Below are 24,303 nucleotides of genomic sequence, written 5' to 3'. Positions count from 1 at the left end.
TAAAATCTAAGATGCCATCCCCTGTACCTTCCATCGCACATAAGAATGTACACACACGAAACGCAAGTAACTCACCCTTTCCCCAAATAAAGCTGATCTCCGAAAAAACTCATTTGGAACCGCACCGTTGACGAGAGGTCAGAGGTAAACGAAGAAGAATGAGCCACTAAACGAGCCGGTGGCTCTTCTAATCCGAGAAGTAACGACACCTGGACAAGAATCGTGAGATCACGTGCACGTGGATACGCAATGTGAGCGATGAGAGACGTCCACAGACGTTCATTTTTTTTTTCCAAAGCGACCCACGTGTTTGTGCGCTTAATCCATGCCCCAGCTGACCGACGTCCTAAGGCTTCGTCGAACTATGTAGAGCTGGTGAACGCACGGTTTTACCCTTATTCCGCCATTGTTGCACGAACTTTCGTCGACGACGACGAACGTTGCAACGAAGTCCAAAACCACCGTAAACGTTTATTCGTCGTACGAGATCATGGATCCACGTTGATTTCGACGGTTACGAGATAACATTCGACTGTTTGGTGCTCTGGAGAGGTTTAAATGGTGCGTCGGAAAGAGTAATTTTATTTTAGAATTATTTGTGGAGGGTAGAATGATTTGTCGCTGGAATATTTTTATAGTTTGATCGCTTTGGTTGATGATTGAGTGGATGGCTGTTTTGTGTTTGTAGTTAGAGAAGGTTTGTTTTTTTTTATTGGAAATGTCAGGTGGAATTTGTGTGGGAAACGTTTGAGGAAATGGAAAATTTTACTGTTTTAGGGGCTGGTTGAATATTTTGTTTTTAGTTGTGTTATTTTGGTATTTTAATGTTTTGTTGGTTTATTGCTTTATTGTTGTGCTGGTTTACTATTTTGGGAGTTTACTAATTTATTGGTTTGCTAGATTATTGGTTCATTATTTTAGTATTTTATCGTTTTATTGGGTTACTAGTCTATCGTTTTACTATTTTACTATTTTACTATTTTACTATTTTACTATTTTAGTATTTTAGTATTTTACTATTTTAGTATTTTAGTATTTTACTATTTTACTATTTTACTATTTTAGTATTTTACTATTTTACTATTTTACTATTTTACTATTTTAGTATTTTAGTATTTTACTATTTTACTATTTTACTATTTTACTATTTTAGTATTTTACTATTTTACTATTTTATTATTTTACGATTTTACTGTTTTACTGTTTTACTGTTTTACTGTTTTACTATTTTACTATTTTACTATTTTATTATTTTACGATTTTACTATTTTACTATTTTACTATTTTACTGTTTTACTATTTTACTATTTTACTATTTTATTATTTTACGATTTTACTGTTTTACTGTTTTACTATTTTATTATTTTACGATTTTACTATTTTACTATTTTACTATTTTACTGTTTTACTATTTTACTATTTTACTATTTTATTATTTTACGATTTTACTGTTTTACTGTTTTACTGTTTTACTGTTTTACTATTTTACTATTTTACTATTTTACTATTTCACTATTTCACTATTTTACTATTTTACTATTTTACTATTTTACTATTTTACTATTCTACTATTTTACTATTTTACTATTCTACTATTTTACTATTTTACTATTTCACTATTTCACTATTTCACTATTTTACTATTTTACTATTTTCCTATTTTCCTATTTCACTACTTTACAATCTAATTATTTTACTGTAATATTACTTTACCACTTTATTATTTTAGCAGTTCATTATTTTACTACCTTACCATTTGACTATTTTACCACTTTACAGTACAAAAAACTTGTTATTTTCTGTGAAACATTGTATATATATGGTTGAGGTTAGTTCAACGACACGAGTTTAAATCGTTTAAAAAATTTTCACTTTCAATCAAGAAATGATTCAATAAACAATTACAATTTAATTCATGACTATAAAAAAATGTTCTCATTTTGTTGAGAGTTAATCTTTAATCATACATTTGTTATTAATTAAAGTGAAAATTTAGTCGTTCATTGTTCGTCACAGTAGAAATAGTCAGACATAAATCGCACAAATCATCGATACCAAAGATATACATTTTTTTTTAATCTTTCAATTTTGTATACATCCACAATGCCTACTGTAATTCTGACGATATTCACAAGTTATCAACGATATTAAGAATTATTTATCAATGATATTTAAAATTACTTATCAAAAAATTTGTACAAAAATATTTTGAACTACTACAGAAAAAGTACTATTTCTGTCTTTATTAAATAGCTATATTTCTTCATAGGAAGATTTATAGCAATATGTTAGTCGTTTCAGACAATGAAGAAAGTAACGATGAAAAATACTGAAAGTACAAGACCAAGTGACAAATCGGTACCGTTTAGATTAGGCTATCGTGACACGGTTTCGAAAGTGGTTCGAAGATAATCGCATTTATAAATACTTTCACTCAAATTGTATCTCCTCTCTTACTCACAATTACCAACAAATTGCTATCATTCCTAATTATCCACCAAAAGAACTCCATAAATATCTCCACACTCAACAAAAAATTCAAATCAACCCCTTATTTTTATCAAAAAATTCTTCTCACCAAAAATCTTATCAATCCTTTCAAATACTTAACAAAAGATACTCTGTCAACATACCTCCACAAAAGAATTTTCACAAGTTTCATTATTAACAACGAAAAGTATATACATAGTACCATCCTTAATCGCTCAGACATCGAACAGACGTCTAAGTTAATTGTGATATTCAGATTACGCTCTGTCAGATTAAATTCCGAAATTGAATTACAGATTTCGTAGAAGTAATACAGAGTAATCGATAAGCATCACGTGTTCGCGTTCATAAGATTATCTTCGGATCATTGCAAAGAAATCCTGTAGTCCACTCGATCCAAACCTACTTTCGCTATTCTTTAAATCCCTGTCTGATCAAACTCTTTTCTATCGCTTTTACGATCGATCCTTTCTAATTATATGTTCAAATTATGTACCTCAACCAAATGTTTTACATTAATGTCTCGATCAACATGAACCTACTAAATGTTTGCATAAAAATGAATTTACTAAATGTTTGATTAAAAATGAACCTACTAAATTTTTTAATAAAAATGAACCTACTAAATGTTTGAATAAAAATGAATTTACTAAATATTTGAATAAAAATGAATTTACTAAATGTTTGATTAAAAATAAACCTACTAAATTTTTTAATAAAAATGAACCTACTAAATATTTGAATAAAAATGAATTTAGTAAATGTTTGATTAAAAATAAACCTACTAAATGTTTTAATAAAAATGAACCTACTAAATATTTGAATAAAAATGAATTTACTAAATGTTTGATTAAAAATAAACCTACTAAATTTTTTAATAAAAATGAACCTACTAAATATTTGAATAAAAATGAATTTACTAAATGTTTGATTAAAAATAAACCTACTAAATTTTTTAATAAAAATGAACCTACTAAATGTTTCAATAAAAATGAATTTAGTAAATGTTTGATTAAAAATGAACCTACTAAATGTTTCAATCAAAATGAACCAACTAAATGTTTGAAATAAATGTCCAAAGTAAATGTTTGAAATAATTATTTAAGTCAAAATGTTTCAAATAAATGTTCGAAATAAATGATTGCATCAAAATGTCTCAAGTAAATGTTTGAAATAAATGTTTGCACCAAAATGTCTCATGTCAATGTTTGAATCAAACTTTCTCAAGTAAAAGTTTCAAATTTAATAATATTTGAATCAAAGTGTTTCAAATGAATACTTAAAGTGTATGTTTGAAATAAATGTTTGAAGCGTATGTTTGAAATAAATGTTTGAAGTGAAATTTTAAAATAAGTGTTTGAAGTGAAATTTTAAAATAAGTGTTTAAAATAATTGTCTGAAATAAATATTTGAAGTGAGCGTCCGAAGTGAACGTTCGAAGTAAATGTTTGAAATGAATGTTTGAAGCGAATGTTTGAAATGAATGCTTGAAGCGTATGTTTAAAATAAATGTTTGAAGCGTATGTTTGAAAATAATGTTTGAAGTGAAGTTTTAAAATAAATATTTGAAGTGAAGTTTTAAAATAAGCGTTTAAAATAATTGTCTGAAATAAATATTTGAAGTAAACGTTCGAAGTGAATATTTGAAATGAATATTTGAAGCGAATGTTTGAAATGAATGCTTGAAGTGTATGTTTGAAATAAATATTTGAAGTGAACGTTCGAAGTGAATGTTTGAAACGAACGTTTTTAAGCAAACGTAAGAAGTAAACATTTGACGTAAATGTTTGAAGTAACCGATTAAAGAACACAGTCCCGCATTAGGCATAAGAGGGTATGCATTGAAGCGAAGCATGTGGGTGTCGTCCGTAGGTGTTCGTGGGGGATCGATGAACCATTCGTGAATATCAGCAGCCTTTGGATAAATAGCAGACGAGGAAAATGAATCCGTCCGAGTCGCAACAGAATCTTCTAGCGAACGAATCTTCTAGAGCACCGTCTATGCAATCCTTAAACCCGCCCACGGACTATAGTCTTGGCCCAGTTGAGAAGCACTTCCTGCTAAGCGCGGAACGAGGTGATTGTGCCACTGTCAAAAGGTAATCCTTCGAGCGAGCACGATGATAAATCGTCAACTTGGAGAAAAGATACCGAGTATCGATCTCGAAATAGAATCACTAGGATGGTACTCTGATCGTACCTTTTTTTTTGTTATTTTTGTCTTTGAGGATTTAGATTTTTAATTATGGGAAGGTGTTGGTTTTGATTTGTTACTTTACGGATGTTGTTTTGTGAGTCAAGTTTGGGAGATGGGATTTTTAAGGAGATAAGGTTTGTGAGGTTAGGTACGGTTGACTCTCGATATATTGCCGTCGCGGTGTAGTTTATATTTGTTGAGAAATGTTAAATGTCAGCGTGGAAATTTATGTTATATCTTGCATTTTCTATTGAAATATGAAATTAAAAAATTTTGAGTTTGGGGTTTCAGAAGAAATGTAAACTTCTCACATTTGGGACTTTAAGTGAAATCTAAACTTCTCAAGTTTGGGGTTTCAGAAGAAATCTAAATTTCTCAAGTTTGGGGTTTTAGAAGAGATCTAAACTTCTCAAATTTGGGACTTTAAGTGAAATCTAAACTTCTCAAGTTTGGGGTTTCAGAAGAAATTTAAACTTCTCAAATTTGGGGTTTCAGAAGAGATCTAAACTTCCCAAATTTGGGACTTTAAGTGAAATGTAAATTTCTCAAGTTTGGGGTTTCAGAAGAAATCTAAACTTCTCAAATTTGGGACTTTAAGTGAAATGTAAACTTCTCAAGTTTGGGGTTTCAGAAGAAATCTAAACTTCCAAATTCCAATTTTCAAAATTCCAGTCTTCGAATCAAGGTTAATAATTTTAACCCACGCTTTCGAATTTAACCTAGCAAATTTCAATCTCCGAATCTGGATTTTTAAACAAAATCCAAGCTTCCAACATTCAATTTACAAATTTTAGTTTTCGAAGTAAAGTTAATAAATTTAAAATTCTAAAATTTTAGAGTCTAAGTATCAAAATTTTGATGTCAGAGTTGAAGTTTAATTATATTTAATTGTGAACTATAGATTACTGGAAGAGAACAAGGATCATCCCGAGATCTTGAACATCGATTGCGTAGATCCTCTGAATCGATCTGCATTGATCGCTGCTATCGAGAACGAAAACATAGAACTTATCAAGCTTCTTCTTGAATTAGGGATTCAAGTCAAGGTAAGAATTCTGTAGACATTTCATATCGAACTACAGATTTGTTGAATATTTTCCAATCTAATTTTGCATTATTACACATAAGATAACCTGACAAACTTACAACAAGTTAATATATTGTTATCTTCTTTCCTTTCATTATTCTTCAAAGATCACGTAACGCATATTTCTAATGAAAATAAATGAAGATACAGAAATTACTAAAGAAAGAGTTGTGTCACTAAGTACCTTTGTTATTAAATAAATTTTCTATTGTAATTGTACATTAAAATTGATCAAACATCTTCGAAAACAATATAAACAAATTTTGTAGACGAAAGTTGTATAATTTTACAGAAAAAAAATTACTCAGTAGAGAGAAATTTCTTCTACATGACCTCACAGATGAACCAAGGTCAAGTTCATTTTTTTTTTAATAGAATTTATGTGGGGAAAAATTACCTTCACCAGACAATTTACCCCTTGAGATCATGTAACACGTCTAAAATATTTAATTGTGTTGTTAGTTCTTTCGAAGACAACTGAGTGGATCAATTTTGATGTTTAATACTTTATAATTACAATAGATTGATGTACGTAAAATATACAAGTTGTTAATAACAAATTTTTATTCAGTAAAGTTTATTTCTTGAGCTGTGTTGAAACAAAAATATGTGCGTTAACATAACCTAAGTCATAAGCTAATTATTAGTCATTAGTTATTAGTCATAAGAAAGAAAGAAGATAAAGAAATAGCCATTCATTATATCTTGATAATTATTTAAATTTACGTGGAAAATAATTACGCAAAAAGTTACTTAATCTACAATTTTCTGAAAAGTTGCATTATTCACAGACAACTGCACTGTTAAGAATAATAAATAACCACAATGCTACTGCTACTTAATAAACAACTCTTGAAACAAGTAAATAATTATTACAATGTTAAGATGAACTGTCACAATGTTGAAACAAATTTCCACAATGTTAAAACGAATAAAAAAGGCAAGAATCTTCATCACATCTTGCATTTATTAGTCTTTGCTCTACAATGTTAAAACAAATTTCCACAATGTTAAAACGAATAAAAAAGGCAAAAATCTTCATCACATCTTGCATTTATTAGTCTTTGCTCTACAATGTTGAAACAAATTTCCACAATGTTAAAACGAATAAAAAAGGCAAGAATCTTCATCGCATCTTGCATTTATTAGTCTTTGCTCTACAATGTTGAAACAAATTTCCACAATGTTAAAACGAATAAAAAAGGCAAAAATCTTCATCACATCTTGCATTTATTAGTCTTTGCGCTACAATGTTAAATTTCCACAATGTTAAAACTAAAAAAAAAAATAAAAATCTTGATCACGTCTTCCATTTATCAGTCTTCAATTGCACAGACAATAATTAAAATTCAACCCAAAAATTTAATCATCACTCCTTATTATATGAAGAAATTAAAAAACCAACAAATCTGTAGTAACTTATATCCCCACTGCTCACAGTCCATGTCTTAATAATGAATACATTAAGCCTGTTTACGTATCAAGTAACGTAAGTTGTAATAAAACCAGCGATAAGCAATGTAGATTACCGATAAAGTATCTATGTACCTTAGGGAACACGCGTTTAAAAGCACAGCACATTCTGAACATAATTTTTCCTTCTTCCTTCAGGATGCACTCTTGCACGCCATAAAGGAGGAGTATGTAGAAGCTGTTGAGATCCTGTTGGAATGGGAGGAAAGGACACACGTGGCCGGGCAACCTTACGTTAGTTCAACAAAATTTATTCTTGGAAGACCCTTCTTTTTTATCTAAGGAACATTCGAGTAACTTCGAGTCAAAATGGTGGACAAGAATGTTTGTTACAAGTAGTAGATATTTATTTCAGAGATGTATGATGTGTTTTAGAGATTTGTGATGTGATGGAAATATTTAAAGTGTACGTTGTTTAAATAGTTTTTCGAGTACATTATTATTTATGAGTAAATGAATATTAACATTTGTAGATCATAATTAAGTCGACGATGGTGAAAGTTAATTTTGCATTGCAAGATGTACTTCAGTCGAGATATTAAATATGTGTATTTATTATAAATATTAGATTCTTTGGAAGATATATTTTAGATATGTTTCAGAGGATTATTTAAATTGTAATTTATTTAGAAAGTACATGATTTGTAGATTTTAATATTTGTATATTTTAATACGAAAGAAGAACCGCCATTTTGAAAGAAGACTCGAGTAGGAAAACTAATAGTAGACTTTAGCAATAGAAATTTTATTAACAAAAATAATATAGAATTTTCTACTACATATCCTTAATATAATAACTATGAAATTTAATTATTTTCTTTGTTTCCAATTCAAATTGATTTGTTCAATATGGCGGCGTCATAGACCGAACGCCGCCATGACAGTTCAATCGCATTACCTCGTATTTAACATACAAAGTTTAAAAATTAAGAAATAAAGAAACTAAAGTGATTTATATTTATACAGAGCTGGGAAGCTGTCGATAGATCTTCATCGAACTTCACTCCGGATATAACACCGCTGGTTTTGGCCGCACACAAAAATAATTATGAGATTCTGAAGATTCTTCTTGATCGTGGTGCAACTCTTCCCACTCCTCATGATGCAAGGTAAAATTTAGATTAATATAAAATATTTATGAACTGCAAACATATTTTATCTTTGAAATATTATTTTATAAATATAAAAATTGCTAATAGTGAGTTTCTTTATTCACTTGTCTTCTAGAAAAAGAATATCAAATTTTTGCTTTGTGAGTGAAGTTTTGGGAGTTGAATATTATAATCAGTTATATATTTGAGATTGATTATTTTTATATTTATGAGGTTAATTACAGATTTATACCTTTATGAGAATAATTGTATATTTATAAAATTAATGTACAAAAATATATTAGTAAAATTAAGAGATATATTTAAGTAGCTTTGAGATTGAACAAAAATAAATATTAAACGTAGGAAAATATATTAATAATATTAAGTGATATATTTAAGTAGCTTTGAGAGTGAACAAAAATAAATTTATAAAATTAACGTAGGAAAATATATTAATAAAATTAAGTGATATATTTAAGTAGCTTTGAGAGTGAACAAAAATAAAATTATGAGATTAATCATATATTTAAACACTCATGCCATTACTCATATATTTAAACTCTCACAAGATTAATCATACACTCATACATTAAAAAAAAAAAGAGAATATTAATTAAACAAACACGAACCTACAAAACCTATATAAAAATCTATGGAGTTTTTTTCGAAATGGACCAAAGGGCCAAAATTAATAATCCACCCTATAATGAAACGTTGTTACGTGTTCAAGAACGGTTGTCTAAAACGGCGTTAAAATAAAAAACCCTTAAATCGAAGTCGACTGGTTTATTCCACGGCTTAGGTGGCTTCGTGTCGATACTCGTTCGTCGCTTATAATGCAGTTATTAGATTAAGCGATCTAATTATGTTATTGCAAAACTGGCACGTGCTGATCTCGAAACGTGCGCATCGTGGAACGTGTTCATCTTGCACTTTATTAAATAATATTATCCCAACCCGGTGTGACGGAAGCAACATTAATCATTTCGTCTAGAATTAAGTGAAAATGGTTGTTCCATGGAATAGGATTTTTATTGTGGGAAAGGATGAAAAATTAGGAAGGGATATGGTACATGTAGTAATACAATTAATATTATTAAAAAATTAATATATAATACAATTAATATTAATATTATATATGATAGTTTCGAGTATGAAGAGGATACCCACGCATGTAAATACCGAAAAATAGAAGGTGTAGTTTCGAGCTTTTCTTTGGTATTGTGTATTCGGCTTATTTATTTGGTACCAATCAATGTTACGATGTCTTTAATACATCACTCATAATACAGTTTTTCTCAAACCACAATAATTGGGGAATGTGAAGATTGGGGGGTATGGGAATTGGGGAATGTGGAATTGGAGAATGGTGGAATTAGGAAAGGTGGAATTGGGGGACGTGGGAATTAGGGAATAGTGGAATTGGGGAATGGTGGAATTAGGGAAGGTGGAATTGGGGGACGTGGGAATTGGGGGACGTGGGAATTGGGGGACGTGGGAATTGGGGGACGTGGGAATTGGGGGACGTGGGAATTGGGGGACGTGGGAATTGGGGGACGTGGGAGTTGGGGAATGTGGGTATTGGGGAATGTGGAATTGGGGAATGGTGGAATTGGGGAATGGTGGAATTGGGGAATGGTGGAATTAGGGAAGGTGGAATTGGGGGACGTGGGAATTGGGGAATGTCGGAATTGGGGAATGTGGAATTGGGGGACGTGGGAATTGGGGGACGTGGGAATTGGGGGACGTGGGAGTTGGGAAATGTGGGTATTGGGGAATGTGGAATTGGGGAATATGGGAATTGGGGAATGTGGAATTGGGGAATGGTGGAATTAGGGAAGGTGGAATTGGGGGACGTGGGAATTGGGGAATGTGGGAATTGAGGAATGTGGAATTGGGGGACGTGGGAATTGGGGAATGTGAGGATTGAGGGGTATGGGAATTAGGGAATGTGGAATTGGGGAATGGTTAGGTTTTCTCAAAGTAGGAGTCTTGCAACCTACAAACTATCCACAATTTATTGAAATTATAGAAACTTGTAATAGAAGACATCTGAGAACGTTCCAAGTAGTGATGGGTTTAACACGAACCCTCCAACCAGAAATATCAAAAAGAAAATCGAAACTCTAGAAAATTACTCAAGCGATCTGAATTGGCAATTCAGTGTCGTTCGACAGAACAAAACCGTATTAAGCAACTGTGAATAAAATTTCTGCAAACGTTTGTGGAAAGGAGGCATATTACTTTCGTCACGCATTGTTCTATCTTGTCACATTATCTAAATGAATATTAACAGTTACACGACTAGGTTAATAGTGTTCTAATTTCTTAATATGATCCTCAAAGTTTAGATGTGGATGTATATGGTTTTAATTATCGTAGGTGCGGTTGTGACGAGTGTGTGACATCCAGCGAGCAGGACTCTCTGAGACATTCGCAGGCTCGAATAAACGCGTACCGTGCTCTCACTTCGCCATCTTTGATCGCTCTGTCCTCGAGAGATCCTCTTTTAACCGCTTTCGAACTCTCTTGGGAACTGCGACGATTGAGCAAAATGGAACAGGAGTTTCGATTCGAGTACAATGTAATATATTTTCATTTGTAAATTATCTTAACTAATATTATTGTTAACTTATGTTATCTTAACTAATATTGACCGGTGTTGTTCTTCAAATAGTTTTCGAATTACTTAACGATAAATTAGATTTATGGATTGAAATAAAAGTTACATTTAAGACTTGATTTTTAGAATAAGACTCAGATTTCTTATTTTAAATTGTGAACATTATTGAGAATCTCAAAATGTATATTTCGTCGAGACTCGTATAAACTAATTTACTTATTCATCGTTTATTTTTGTAGTTTACGGGTTTGAATATACAGATGGTGTATCGAAGGGCATTGTTTGATTGCAGGAGATGCGAGAACAAACACAAAACTTTGCTACGTCTTTGCTGGATCATGCTCGTACATCTTTGGAACTGGAAATAATGCTGAATTACAATCCCCACGGCGAAAATTGGGAACCTGGAGAACGGCAAACACTGGATCGACTGAAACTCGCTATCAAGTACAAACAGAAGCAGGTAAAATTTACAATTCGAAAAACAGCATCATTATTTTTTGGTAAAAGTAGATGCTTAAAATAAATGTTTGAAGTAAATGTTTGAAATAAGTGTTCGAATTAAGATGTATCAAGTGAATGCTTGAAGTGAATGTTTGAAGTAAATGTTTCAAATAAATATTTGAAACGAACATTTAAACTAAATGTTCTAAGTGAAAGATTGAAGTAAATGTTTGAACTGAATATTTAAACTAAATGTTCCAAGTGAAAGATTGAAGTAAATGTTTGAAATAAATATTTGAAATGAACATTTAAACTAAATGTTCCAAGTGAAAGATTGAAGTAAATGTTTGAACTGAACATTTAAACTAAATATTTCAAGTAAAAGATCGAAGTAAATCTTTGGTATAAATGTTTGAAGTAAATGTTTAAAATTAACTGTCTTTAGTTTCTATTATTTATCGTTGATTAATAAATATTGTTATTTTTTGGTAAAAGTTCGTGGCCCATCCAAACGTGCAGCAACTGCTGGCAGCCATTTGGTACGACGGTCTACCCGGCTTCAGAAGATTGAGCATGATCGGGCAATTCATAGAAGTTGGCAAGCTTGGAGCGATGTTTCCAGTTTATAGCACGATCTACATGCTGTCACCGACATCGCCTATGGGTCTTTTCATGAAGAAACCTTTCGTCAAGTTCATTTGTCACTCGTCTTCGTACGCGTTCTTTCTCAGTAAGAAAATCACTTATCTTCTCAAGCTTTTTGACTAATTAGCTTTTCAGATAATTCACTTAACTTCATTTAATTTCATGCAAACTATAATGAATGAATGAATACAATTTATATTTACTGAGTTATGTACAATTTATATTTATGAAACTGTTTTGAAGTTTTTCAAGTAAGAAGTGGTTTAATATCAGTGGAAGAATAAGTTGAAAAATCATATCACTTCTTTATATAATAAAATTTGTTCTCTTTATTGAATTAAATTAAATTAAATAATTTTCAACGAAGAACAAACTTGTCTTCGTTCTAAAATTATTCGAGGTTGTAGCTGAAAGGCAAAAAAATTGATTTAAATAAATTTGTTTTCGCTCTAGAAATCTGGTAGGTTGTAGTTGAAAGTTATAATAACTGATTTGAATAAATTTCAATGAAAAACAGATTTGTCTTCCCTCTAAAACCACTTAAGTTCGTATCTGAAAATGGCTAAAATGTCAATGAAAATTAAATTTGTCTTCCCTGTAAAAATATCCGGGGTAACAGACAAAAATTGCAAAAATTGAATAAAAATAAATTTCAACAAAAAACAAATTAATCTCCTTTCCAAATCTCCTCAAGCTCATACCTGAAAAATGACTAAAAATTCAATGAAAATTAAATTTGTCTTCCCTCTAAAACTACTCAAGTTCATATCTGAAAATGGCTAAAATTTCAATGAAAAATAAATTAATCTTCCCTGTAAAAATATCCGGGGTTACAGACAAAAATTGAATAAAAATAAATTTCAGCAAAAAACAAATTAATCTTCCTTCCAAATCTCCTCAAGTTCATACCTGAAAAATGACTAGAATTTCAAAGAAAAATGAATTAGTCTTCTCTCTAAAAATACCTACAATAATTAAGAATTACAAAAATTGATTTATATAAAGAACGAGAAACAAGTTTGTCTCCGTAGTAAAAATACTCGAGTAGCTTTCACCGAAGGATCTCCCGCTAGAAGCGCCTAAAAGAATTAGTTGTAGGTAACTGTATTATAATGGCTAACGAGACAGAATACAATTGAAATTTGCGTTAGTGCTGCTCGGAATGGCGTCACAACGTATCGAGTACTTGGCAATCGAATTATTCGGGAACGCCTGGTTGCTTGATATACTCGCCGAATGGAAGAGACGGGAACGTGGATGCATTCCTGGCTTCGTTGAATCTGGCGTCATCATCTACGTAATCAGTAAACACCTACTTCAACTCTTTATTACGACAAACACATCGTTTATTATTATTAATGTAACATAAGTTTATTTGTTACAAATTCTGTTTATGATAAAATTTATACTGTTCGCTGACTTGTAATTTGTAATTTGTCAGATGTGATTTATTATGGAATATTTTAGGTCTGGTAACGGGTGAGATGAGATCTTTATGGTCAGACGGCTTGTTAGAATATATATCGGATCTTTGGAACATAGTGGACTTCATTCAGAACGTGTTTTATGTTATTTGGATTATGTTGAGGGTCACTGCTTGGATAATAGTACAAGTACGTTTTTAAATATTAAGTAGGAACATTTTCTGTAGCTACTGAATATTTTTTAATTACTAAATTTATTGAGTTCTATGTCTTTGTATTGCTATATTTGCAAATCTCTCAGTTTCGGAATTTCTACATTCCCAAATTTCTACATTTCCAAATCTCCATATTTCCAAATTTCTACGCCCCCAAATCCTCACATTCCCCAATTCCCATAGTCTCCAATTCCACATTCCCCAATTTCACATTCCCCAATTCCACATTCCCCAATTCCCACATTTTCCAATTCCCATATTCCCCAATTCCCACGTCCTCCAATTCCCACGTCCCCCAATTCCCACGTCCCCCAATTCCCACGTCCCCCAATTCCCACGTCCCCCAATTCCCACGTCCACCAGTTCCACTTTCCCTAATTCCACATCCCCCAATTCCACATCCCCCAATTCCACATCCCCCAATTCCCACATCCCCCAATTCCACAATCCCTAATTCCACAATCCCCAATTCCACAATCCCCAATTCCACAATCCCCAATTCCACATTCCCCAATTCCACAATCCCCAATTCCCACGTCCCCCAATTCCCACGTCCCCCAATTCCCACGTCCCCCAATCCCCACGTCCCCCAATTCCCACGTCCTCCAGTTCCACTTTCCCTAATTCCACATCCCCCAATTTCACATTCCCCAATTCCCACATCCCCCAATTCCACAATCCCTAATTCCACAATCCCCAATTCCCACATCCCCCAATTCCACAATCCCTAATTCCACAATCCCCAATTCCACAATCCCCAATTCCACAATCCCCAATTCCACAATCCCCAATTCCACAATCCCCAATTCCACAATCCCCAATTCCACAATCCCCAATTCCACAATCCCCAATTCCCACGTCCTCCAATTCCCACGTCCCCCAATTCCCACATCCCCCAATTCTCACATTCTCCAATTCTCACATCCCCCAATTCCACATCCCCCAATTCTCACATCCCCCAATTTCCACATCCCCCAATTCCACATCCCCCAATTCCATATCCCTCCATTCCCACATTCCCCAATTCCCACACCCCCCAATTCCCACATTCCCAAATTCCTACATCCTCCTACCCCTACATCCCCATTCCTCTACATCAAATTCACAAATCATTAGATCCCCAAACATAAAAAGTCTCAGAAAAAAACTCTTCCACTAAAGAATTCCTGGATTCCAAAATCCATATACCCCGAGATCATCCTCGGGAATGCAGATTAGAATAAAGATTTCGTATTTGTTGGCAGAGGGAGTATTGGAGCGGCGTAGATCCTTGGTATCCCAGGGATCAATGGCATGCCTTCGACCCCATGCTTCTCTCCGAAGGAGCTTTCGCCGCTGGTATGATATTCAGGTAATACCTCATCAAAACTATAAAATTACTGATACCTCAATCTGAACTATAATCTTGTCAACACTAAAACCTAAATTATAGCGCTGTTTGAAACGGTATTATAAATCAAACTTCTTGTTGTTCTTAAGTCTTAAGATTTGATCACTTCTTACTTCCTAAGAATCAGTTGTTAAGTACAAATTACAAAACTATTGATATTCTGATCGAAACTATAAAACTGTCAGTATCTAAATCTAAATAATAAAATTGTAGATATCTGATCAAATATGTTTATACAATTTACTGTATAACTATGTTTATACTATATTATTTTTTACACTTTTCCTATTGTGTTTATATAATCGTATTTCCATAAAGCTACCTGCTATTTTCATATAATATAAAAATGTATTACATTGAAAAAGCATCAGATGTTTCAATAAAATTACCTGTCATTTTCATAGAATGTAAGAATGTATTACACTGAAAAAGTGTCACATGTCATTGTCATGTTCTACAAAATTAATAATTAATATACTTCTTAAAATTTCATCAAAATAAAATAACTTGACAAAGTCGAATGAAAAATAAGTTATCTAGTAAATTAACGAAAGAAACGTCTGGTTTCAGTTTTTTAAAACTCGTCCATATATTCAGCGTGAACCCCCACCTTGGACCACTACAAATTTCCCTCGGGAGAATGATAATAGACATTATCAAGTTCTTCTTCATCTATACTTTGGTGCTGTTCGCCTTCGGCTGCGGTGAGTATTATTTATTCATCATCCCCCAAGTCTTGACGTGTCATTCACATCCCACGAGGCAGCATCCTTTGCTGGAAGCTCATTGTATTTTTCGTAGTGTTCCCCCTGAATTAACCCTGGGTCCATAAAACGTTTGACGAACAGTTACTCTTACTGTTGCATTAAAAATAAAGCATACACTTCCTGTATACACTTACTAACCTGTATCCACTTGCCAAAATATCCTTTGGGGTATTGTGTGATAGATGTGGATTAACTATGGCAGGTAAATGGTGAATGAACTGAGAGGTTATGAAGTAAGTGGTTTGGACCAGGTGTTGATGTGGATATGTGAGTGGAAGATGAACGAAGAAGACGTGCATGTGATACATGCATGTACAAATGAATGTATTACAAAGTTGACTTGTAAGTGGCTTCTAAACCTTCATGTTGTTAGGTTAATTGTAAATGAACTAAGAAAGTAGTATAAGGTAAGTGGTTTGGACCAAGTGCTGATGTAGTCATGTGAATGGAAGATGAATGAAGAAGACATGTATGTGATACATGCATGTACAAATGAATGTATTATAAAGTTGACTTGTAAGTGACTTCTAAAGCTTCATGTTGTTAGGCTAATTGTAAATGAACTAAGAAAGTAGTATAAGGTAAGTGGTTTGGACCAGGTGTTGATGTGGATATGAGAGTGGAAGATGAATGAAGAAGACATGCATGTGATACATGCATGTACAAATGAATGTTTTACAAAGTTGACTTATAAGTGACTTCTAAAGCTTCATGTTGTTAGGCTAATTGTAAATGAACTAAGAAAGTAGTATAAGGTAAGTGGTTTGGACCAGGTGTTGATGTGGATATGTGAGTGGAAGATGAATGAAGAAGACGTGTATGTGATACATGCATGTACAAATGAATGTATTACAAATTTGACTTGTAAGTGACTTCTAAAGCTTCATGTTGTTAGGTTAATTGTAAATGAACTAAGAAAGTAGTATAAGGTAAGTGGTTTGGACCAGGTGTTGATGTGGATATGTGAATGGAAGATGAACGAAGAAGACGTGTATGTGATACATGCATGTACAAATGAATGTATTACAAAGTTGACTTGTAAGTAACTTCTAAGCCTTCATGTTGTTAGGCTAATTGTAAATGAACTAAGAAAGTAGTATAAGGTAAGTGGTTTGGACCAGGTGTTGATGTGGATATGTGAGTGGAAGATGAATGAAGAAGACGTGTATGTGATACATGCATGTACAAATGAATGTATTATAAAGTTGACTTGTAAGTGACTTCTAAGCCTTCATGTTGTTAGGCTAATTGTAAATGAACTAAGAAAGTAGTATAAGGTAAGTGGCTTGGACCAGGTGTTGATGTGGATATGTGAGTGGAAGATGAACAAAGAAGACGTGTATGTGATACATGCATGTACAAATGAATGTATTACAAATTTGACTTGTAAGTGACTTCTAAACCTTCATGTTGTTAGGCTAATTGTAAATGAACTAAGAAAGTAGTATAAGGTAAGTGGTTTGGACCAGGTGTTGATACAGTCATGTGAGTGGAAGATGAATGAAGAAGACATGTGATAGGAGATGTGAGTAAACCTTCATGTAGTCAGGCAAATGGTGAATGAACTATGAACGTATTATAAAGTAAATAGTTTAAACCAGGAGTAAATGTGGTCATATGAATGCAAGATGAACGAAGAAGACATGTGTATGATAGTTTATGTGGATAGACCTACATGTAGTCAGGTAAATGACCAATGAAGGAACCTATGATGAAGCAGTTGTATGTAGTGTCTTAATGAATGTATTACAAAATTGACTTGGATCAAATACAATCGTAGACATATGGATGATAGATGTAGAATATAAATATAGTCTTATACTACATTCTTCTTAATAATTCATATAATTTTGTTTCAGGGATGAATCAACTGATGTGGTACTACGCTGATTTGGAAAAGCAGAAGTGTTACCATATGAAAGATTTTCCGGATCTCCCTGATTTCGATAATCAGGAAAAGGCTTGTTCTATTTGGAGACGTTTTGCTAAGTAAATAATATAAGGGAACATAAAATCAAGTCTCTGAACCAATATGAAAACTGTAGAATAAAATTTGTTCACTTCTTGACCAGCTCTTGGCCATCAAAGATAAGTTTGTTAGTTTTGTTAAGTTTTTATTAATAATTTTCAGTTTGTTCGAGACATCACAGTCACTCTTCTGGGCCAGTTTCGGTATGATAGACCTGATGTCCTTCGATCTGACGGGAATAAAAAGCTTCACAAGATTCTGGGCGCTTTTGATGTTCGGTTCTTACTCCGTGATAAACGTCATCGTGTTGCTGAACATGCTTATTGCCATGATGTCTAATTCCTACCAAATCATTTCGGTATGATTTAGGATTTTGAAGATGTGTACAAATGTTGTAGTGTTTTTAAAATATTAAACGACTATAATATTAAATATATTATACATTAAATATTGATTACTCTTAGGAACGTGCCGATACCGAATGGAAATTTGCTAGGAGTCACTTGTGGATGAGCTACTTCGAAGATGGAGACACAGTGCCGCCGCCATTTAACATGGTACCAACCGGTAAAACCTTCGACAAGATCATCAAATGTGGCAAAACCGGACGTCAAACTCGATCTTTAATCGTACGTACACCATTAATTATTATATTTATGTTGAAAGAAGATTTTATCACTTATTATAATTTATTAATATTAAAAATAATATTAATACATTATTTATAAATTTTAAATTAATAGAAAATTGTATTTCTTTCTTATGTATTCAAGACATATGTATGCTTATTCAAGCTCATTAATTAAATTAATAAATTAATACTCTCTTGAGTTACAAACCAAATTTCTTTGATAAGTGAAGTTAGGTTAAACCAAATTTCTTTGGTTAGGTTAGGTTACGTTAAACCAAAGTTCTTTGGTAGGTGAAGTTAGGTTAAACCAAATTTCTTTGGTTACGTTAGGTTAGGTTACACCAAATTCCTTTGGTTAGGTTAGATTAGGTTAAAGGAAATTTCTTTGGTTTGTACCAAATTCTTATTTGTATCATTTCTTAGTTTATACCAACCTAAAATTCTTTGAAAACGATTTACAGAAAAAATCAAGGGAAAAAGCATTAGCAAGACACGACACAGTAATGCGACTGCTGATCAGACGTTACGTAACAGCGGAACAAAGAAAACGAGACGAATTTGGAATAACTGAAGACGATGTGATGGAAATTCGACAGGATATATCCACGTTGAGATACGAGTTGATCGATATTCTTCGTCAGAACGGAATGAGGACACCGACAATCGATAAACAGGACGCTGCACGTAAGTTTACTTTCTAAATCTTCTTCCGATAAAATTAATTGTTCGTCGCCTTGAAATTAAAAATATTTACGATGGGAGTAAAAATACGTCTGGTTCATTTTCAAGTTATCTTCTTATCTTATCGCAGAGTATATTGCAATCCAGATTAATTGTCTATTGATTTAACTGGGTTTAATTATCCACTAGACGATGAATCTGTGTTTATATTTTTTATGTTACGCAAAATTTTACTTTTTTATAGTTTCAACATTGCTTTAGACGTTTTTTTTATAAACACAATGTACAGAGTTTATTTTTATATTCGAACATTTATCTTGCAATGTATTGTATATTGTTATGGTTCCGATGAAAGAAGTTTTAAGTACTTGCATTTTTGTGCTAGTCATGTAATGTTAATTTGTTTGCGAGACTAGCATTAAGTGACTGTAATCATTCAATGTTAGATAGTCACTACACATTAAGTGTGACTGTAACCCAACATTAGACTTATGACTATAGCCATTCATTACTGGATGTTCACTGTATTCATGACTACAAATATTCAGCATCAGATGTTCATTATATTCATGACTATAATTATTCAATATCAGACGTTTACTGTATTCATGACTATAGCCAGTTAATATTAGATGTCCATTGTATTCATGACTATAACTATTCAATATCAGACGTTTACTGTATTCATGACTATAGCCATTTAATATTAGATGCCCATTTTATTCATGACTATAGCCATTCAATATTAGATGTCCATTGTATTCATGACTATATCCATTCAATATTAAATGTCCATTGTATTCATGACTATAACTATTTAACATCAGATGTCCATTGTATTCATGAATATAGTCATTCAACATCAGATGTCCATGGTATTCATAAATATAGTCATTCAACATCAGATGTTCATTGTGTGTATGAATATAATCATTGACTATTAAATGTTCATTGTATGTGTGACTATAATCATTCAATATTAGATGTTCATTGTGTGTATGAATATAATCATTGATTATTAGATGTTCATTATATGTGTGACTATAATCATTCAACATTAGATGTTCATTGTGTGTATGTATGTAATCATTGACTATTAGATGTTCAATGTATGTATGACTATAATCATTCACTATTAGATGTTCATTATGTGTATGAATATAATCATTCACTATTAGACGTTCATTATATGTGTGACTATAATTGTTCAACATTAGATGTTCATTATGTGTATGAATATAATCATTGACTATTAGATGTTCATTATATGTGTGACTATAATTGTTCAACATTAGATGTTCATTGTGTGTATGAATATAATCATTGATTATTAGGTGTTCATTGTATGTGTGACTATAAACATTCACTATTAGATGTTCATTATGTGTATGAATATAATCATTCACTATTAGATGTTCATTGTGTGTATGAATATAATCATTCACTATTAAATGTTTATTATATGTATGACTATAATCATTGACTATTAGATGTTCATTATACATATGACTATAATCATCCAACATTAACTGTTCACTGTACATGTTCATAACTATGTCTGTCCAGTATCCGGCAAAAAGGGTCGAGTGATGGAGCGTCGTCTCCAGAAGGACTTCCAAATCGGCATAGTCGAAGGAATCGTGAGCGCAGTGATTCAAAACGAGAAGGAACCGAAGGACGTCTTCACTCAAATCGCCAAGGCGATTGGTCGAAAGAGCAGCGGAAGTAAGAAGAAGGATTGGAACGCGGTCGTGAGGAAGAACACCATCGTTCGAGATCCCATAGGTAGCACCACCGAAGCCACCATAAAACAGACTCGTCGCAGCATTCGTCGACTACCGCATCAACCTGATTCCGATTTAACTTCCATGGATCCCAATCGATTGGTGGATTATAATCCTAATCTCTCCGAGGTGTCGCCGACTACTAGGATCGCTTATGCTAAGTTCATGATGAAACGTATTAAGCTGCCGCCGGAAGGACAGGAACAAGGTAAATAGAGTTCATGTATAAATTTCTTTAGAAAAAGGTAGAAATGCACTCTTTAGAAGAAGATGTAAATGTACAACTTTAGAAGAAAGTATAAATGTGATTAAATATAACTATGTATAGATGTTGACATACATATACATATACATATAAATATATACACAATATAAGTGCACAATCATGTAGTACTTCAACAGTCTAGTCATACATGAAGACATGAAGACGTCATGTAACACTTCTTCAAAAACCATTTTGTCAGTGTAATAACACTTATCGAGTACCTCACAGTACATCTTTCTTATGTAGCATATATGTATACATATATGAAGACGCATGGGGTGCGTCATCAAGTGACACAAGACGCACATGGTGCGTCATTAGCTGAAACTTGACAACACATAGGTGCGCCATTAAATGAAAGTAAATAATAAGACACACAGGGTGCGTCATCAAGTGATACTATAATACTCATGTGGTGCGTCATTACATGAAACTTGACAACACATAGGTGCGCCATTAAATGAAAGTAAATAATAAGACACACAGGGTGCGTCATCAAGTGATAGTATAATACTCATGTGGTGCGTCATTACCTAAAACTTGACAACATATAGGTGCGCCATTAAATGAAAGTAAATAATAAGACGCACAGGGTGCGTCATCAAGTGATAGTATAATACTCATGTGGTGCGTCATTACATGAAACTTGACAACACATAGGTGCGTCATTAAATGAAAGTAAATAAGACACACAGGGTGCGTCATCAAATGATAGTATAATACTCATGTGGAGCATCATTGCTCAAAAGTAGAAGACGCACATGGTGCGTCATTACATGAAAGTTAATATATAATATATATAATTAATACATATATATATGAAGACATAAGAATGATGTAGTGTTAGGTACTCGATAAGTGTCATTACATTGACAAATTGATTTTTGAAAAATTGTTACGTGACATCTTCATGCACTCATGTCTTCATGACTTCATCTATGATTGGACTGTTGAAGTGCAAGATTATTGTGCACTTGAAAGAGGTTTACAATAATTGTATAACATATATATGTATAACATGTTTTTGTATACTTACTGTCTGTTGCACAATAAATGCATGAACATTTATACTTTAATTATTTTTGATTAGAGTAAATGTTTAAATAGTATCAAAGACTAATTTTGATTAAAGTAAATGTTTAAATAGTATCAAAGACTAATTTTGATTAAAGTAAATGTTTAAATAGTATCAAAGACTAATTTTGATTAAAGTAAATGTTTAAACAGTATCAAAGACTAATTTTTGATTAAAGTAAATGTTTAAATAATATCAAAGACTAATCTTGATTAAAGTAAACGTTTAAATAATATCAAAGACCAATTTTGATTAAAGTAAACGTTTAAATAGTATCAAAGACTAATTTTTGATTAAAGTAAACGTTTAAATAGAATCAAAGACTAATTTTTGATTAAAGTAAATGTTTAAATAGCATCAAAGACTAATTTTGATTAAAGTAAATGTTTAAATAGTATCAAAGACTAATTTTGATTAAAGTAAATGTTTAAATAATATCAAAGACTAATTTTTGATTAAAGTAAACGTTCAAATAGTATCAAAGACTAATTTTTAATTAAAGTAAATGTTTAAATAGCATCAAATACTAATTTTGATTAAAGTAAATGTTTAAATATTATCAAAGACTAATTTGCTAGTTTACTACATGAGATATATTCATGATAGTTTAGGTTATGATTACTTGTCCTCAATGTATTTTATGCTAAATTAATTTTGCTGTACAGAAGCAGGTAAAGAAGAAGGCGAGAGTTCTCAGAAAGGCAGCGTTCGAAGCGGAGCAGAGCCAGCTCGGCCGATATTGAAGAAGAGTCTCCTGAAATCCATAAGCAGCGGCAGTGTAGACAAAGGCGCAGCAGCGGAAGCGAAACCGGAAATAAGAGCACCGTCACCGATTCCGGAGGATCCTCGAGAAGACGAAGCGTCGAAGTCTCCGAAAGGTAAAGCAGCGCCTCCGAAGCCGGAGCCGAAGAAGGAGGAGGACAAGAAACCCAGCGAGGATGAGGAGAAGAAGAAGAAGGAGGAAGAGGAGAAGAAGAAGAAAGAAGAAGAAGAGAAAAAGAAGAAGGAAGAAGAAGAAAAGAAGAAGAAGGAGGAAGAGGAGAAAAAGAAGAAGGAAGAAGAGAAGAAGAAGAAAGAAGAAGAAAAGAAGACTGAAGAGAAAAAGGAAGCACCGAAACCTGCGCCACAAGAGGAAAACGTTCCAGTAGCTACAACAAAATTGCGGGGGAAATCGAAAGCAACTGGGCAAATAATGGGTGGTTGGATCTAAAAGTAGATTGGTATTATATTCGTTAATTAATTCAGTTGCTGGAGGAAAAGAATGCATACGTTAATTTTCTTTTGTTCATTCATTACGCATTCGAGACTGCATGACGCACCGTGTGCGTTTTATGGTTTATGACGTGTCTTATGCTTCCCCTGGTTTCAAAGTATGACGCATCTGGTGTGTTCATTGTTTTTAACTTAGTATGCATCTTTACTCTTTCTTGACTTAGTACATACTGTAGGTATTTTCAACTTTAAATTAATGACGCACCATATGTGTCGTCAAGTTTCAGGTAATGACGCACCACGTGTGTCATTTACTTTCAAGTAATGACACAACATATGCGTCTTGTATTGTGAAGTACTAAATTTATACTCCTAACTAATGACGTACCATGTGCGTCATGCAGAGTAGTCGACGAGACGAAGAAAAATAAAATTGTACAACAGTGAAAGAATAGAACAATGTAGTTAATTTTATATAATACAAATTGGCAACAAGCGTCTGTATACCAATTATAACAACTAAAAGACAAAGTTGTATGATTCTTCGAAACTGAGTCATAACAAGATGCAGATCTGGAATGTGTCCATCGAAATTGCATCACACTACTTAATTTATTGTAACATTTTTCTTTCGCATAACTTATTACAGAAACTCGTCATTCTAATTTTACGTAACATTACCCAGTTCAATAACGAACATACCAAGTGTATCGAATGATTAGTTCGTTCTCACGTAGATCGATTTAATGAGACCAGTCATGTGGAGCGATAACGAAAATGAACATATACTTTCTCGAGGTAAGACGATTTATCATGATCTTTAGAGATACACGAATA

General features: G+C 32.6%; 1 protein-coding gene across 1 annotated transcript; it reads left to right on the top strand.

Moving 5' to 3' along the window:
* The first annotated feature begins 402 nt into the window (after positions 1-402).
* trp (transient receptor potential) lies at positions 403-24,303 on the top strand. Its single transcript, XM_003705320.3, has 18 exons — positions 403-561; positions 4,363-4,589; positions 5,589-5,733; positions 7,386-7,481; positions 8,214-8,356; positions 10,724-10,925; positions 11,257-11,427; positions 11,904-12,138; positions 13,205-13,357; positions 13,521-13,666; positions 14,937-15,043; positions 15,653-15,786; positions 17,709-17,838; positions 17,981-18,176; positions 18,283-18,447; positions 18,911-19,133; positions 20,697-21,122; positions 22,920-24,303. Exons 2-18 carry the CDS (start codon positions 4,432-4,434, stop codon positions 23,462-23,464), a joined length of 3,375 nt encoding a protein of 1,124 aa, XP_003705368.2. The 5' UTR covers positions 403-561; positions 4,363-4,431; the 3' UTR covers positions 23,465-24,303.

The sequence above is a fragment of the Megachile rotundata genome, chromosome 1, assembly GCF_050947335.1.
Source record: "Megachile rotundata isolate GNS110a chromosome 1, iyMegRotu1, whole genome shotgun sequence".
NCBI lineage: Eukaryota > Metazoa > Arthropoda > Insecta > Hymenoptera > Megachilidae > Megachile > Megachile rotundata.
Note: the sequence above shows the minus strand (reverse complement) of the source record. Positions and strands in the feature narration are given on the sequence as shown.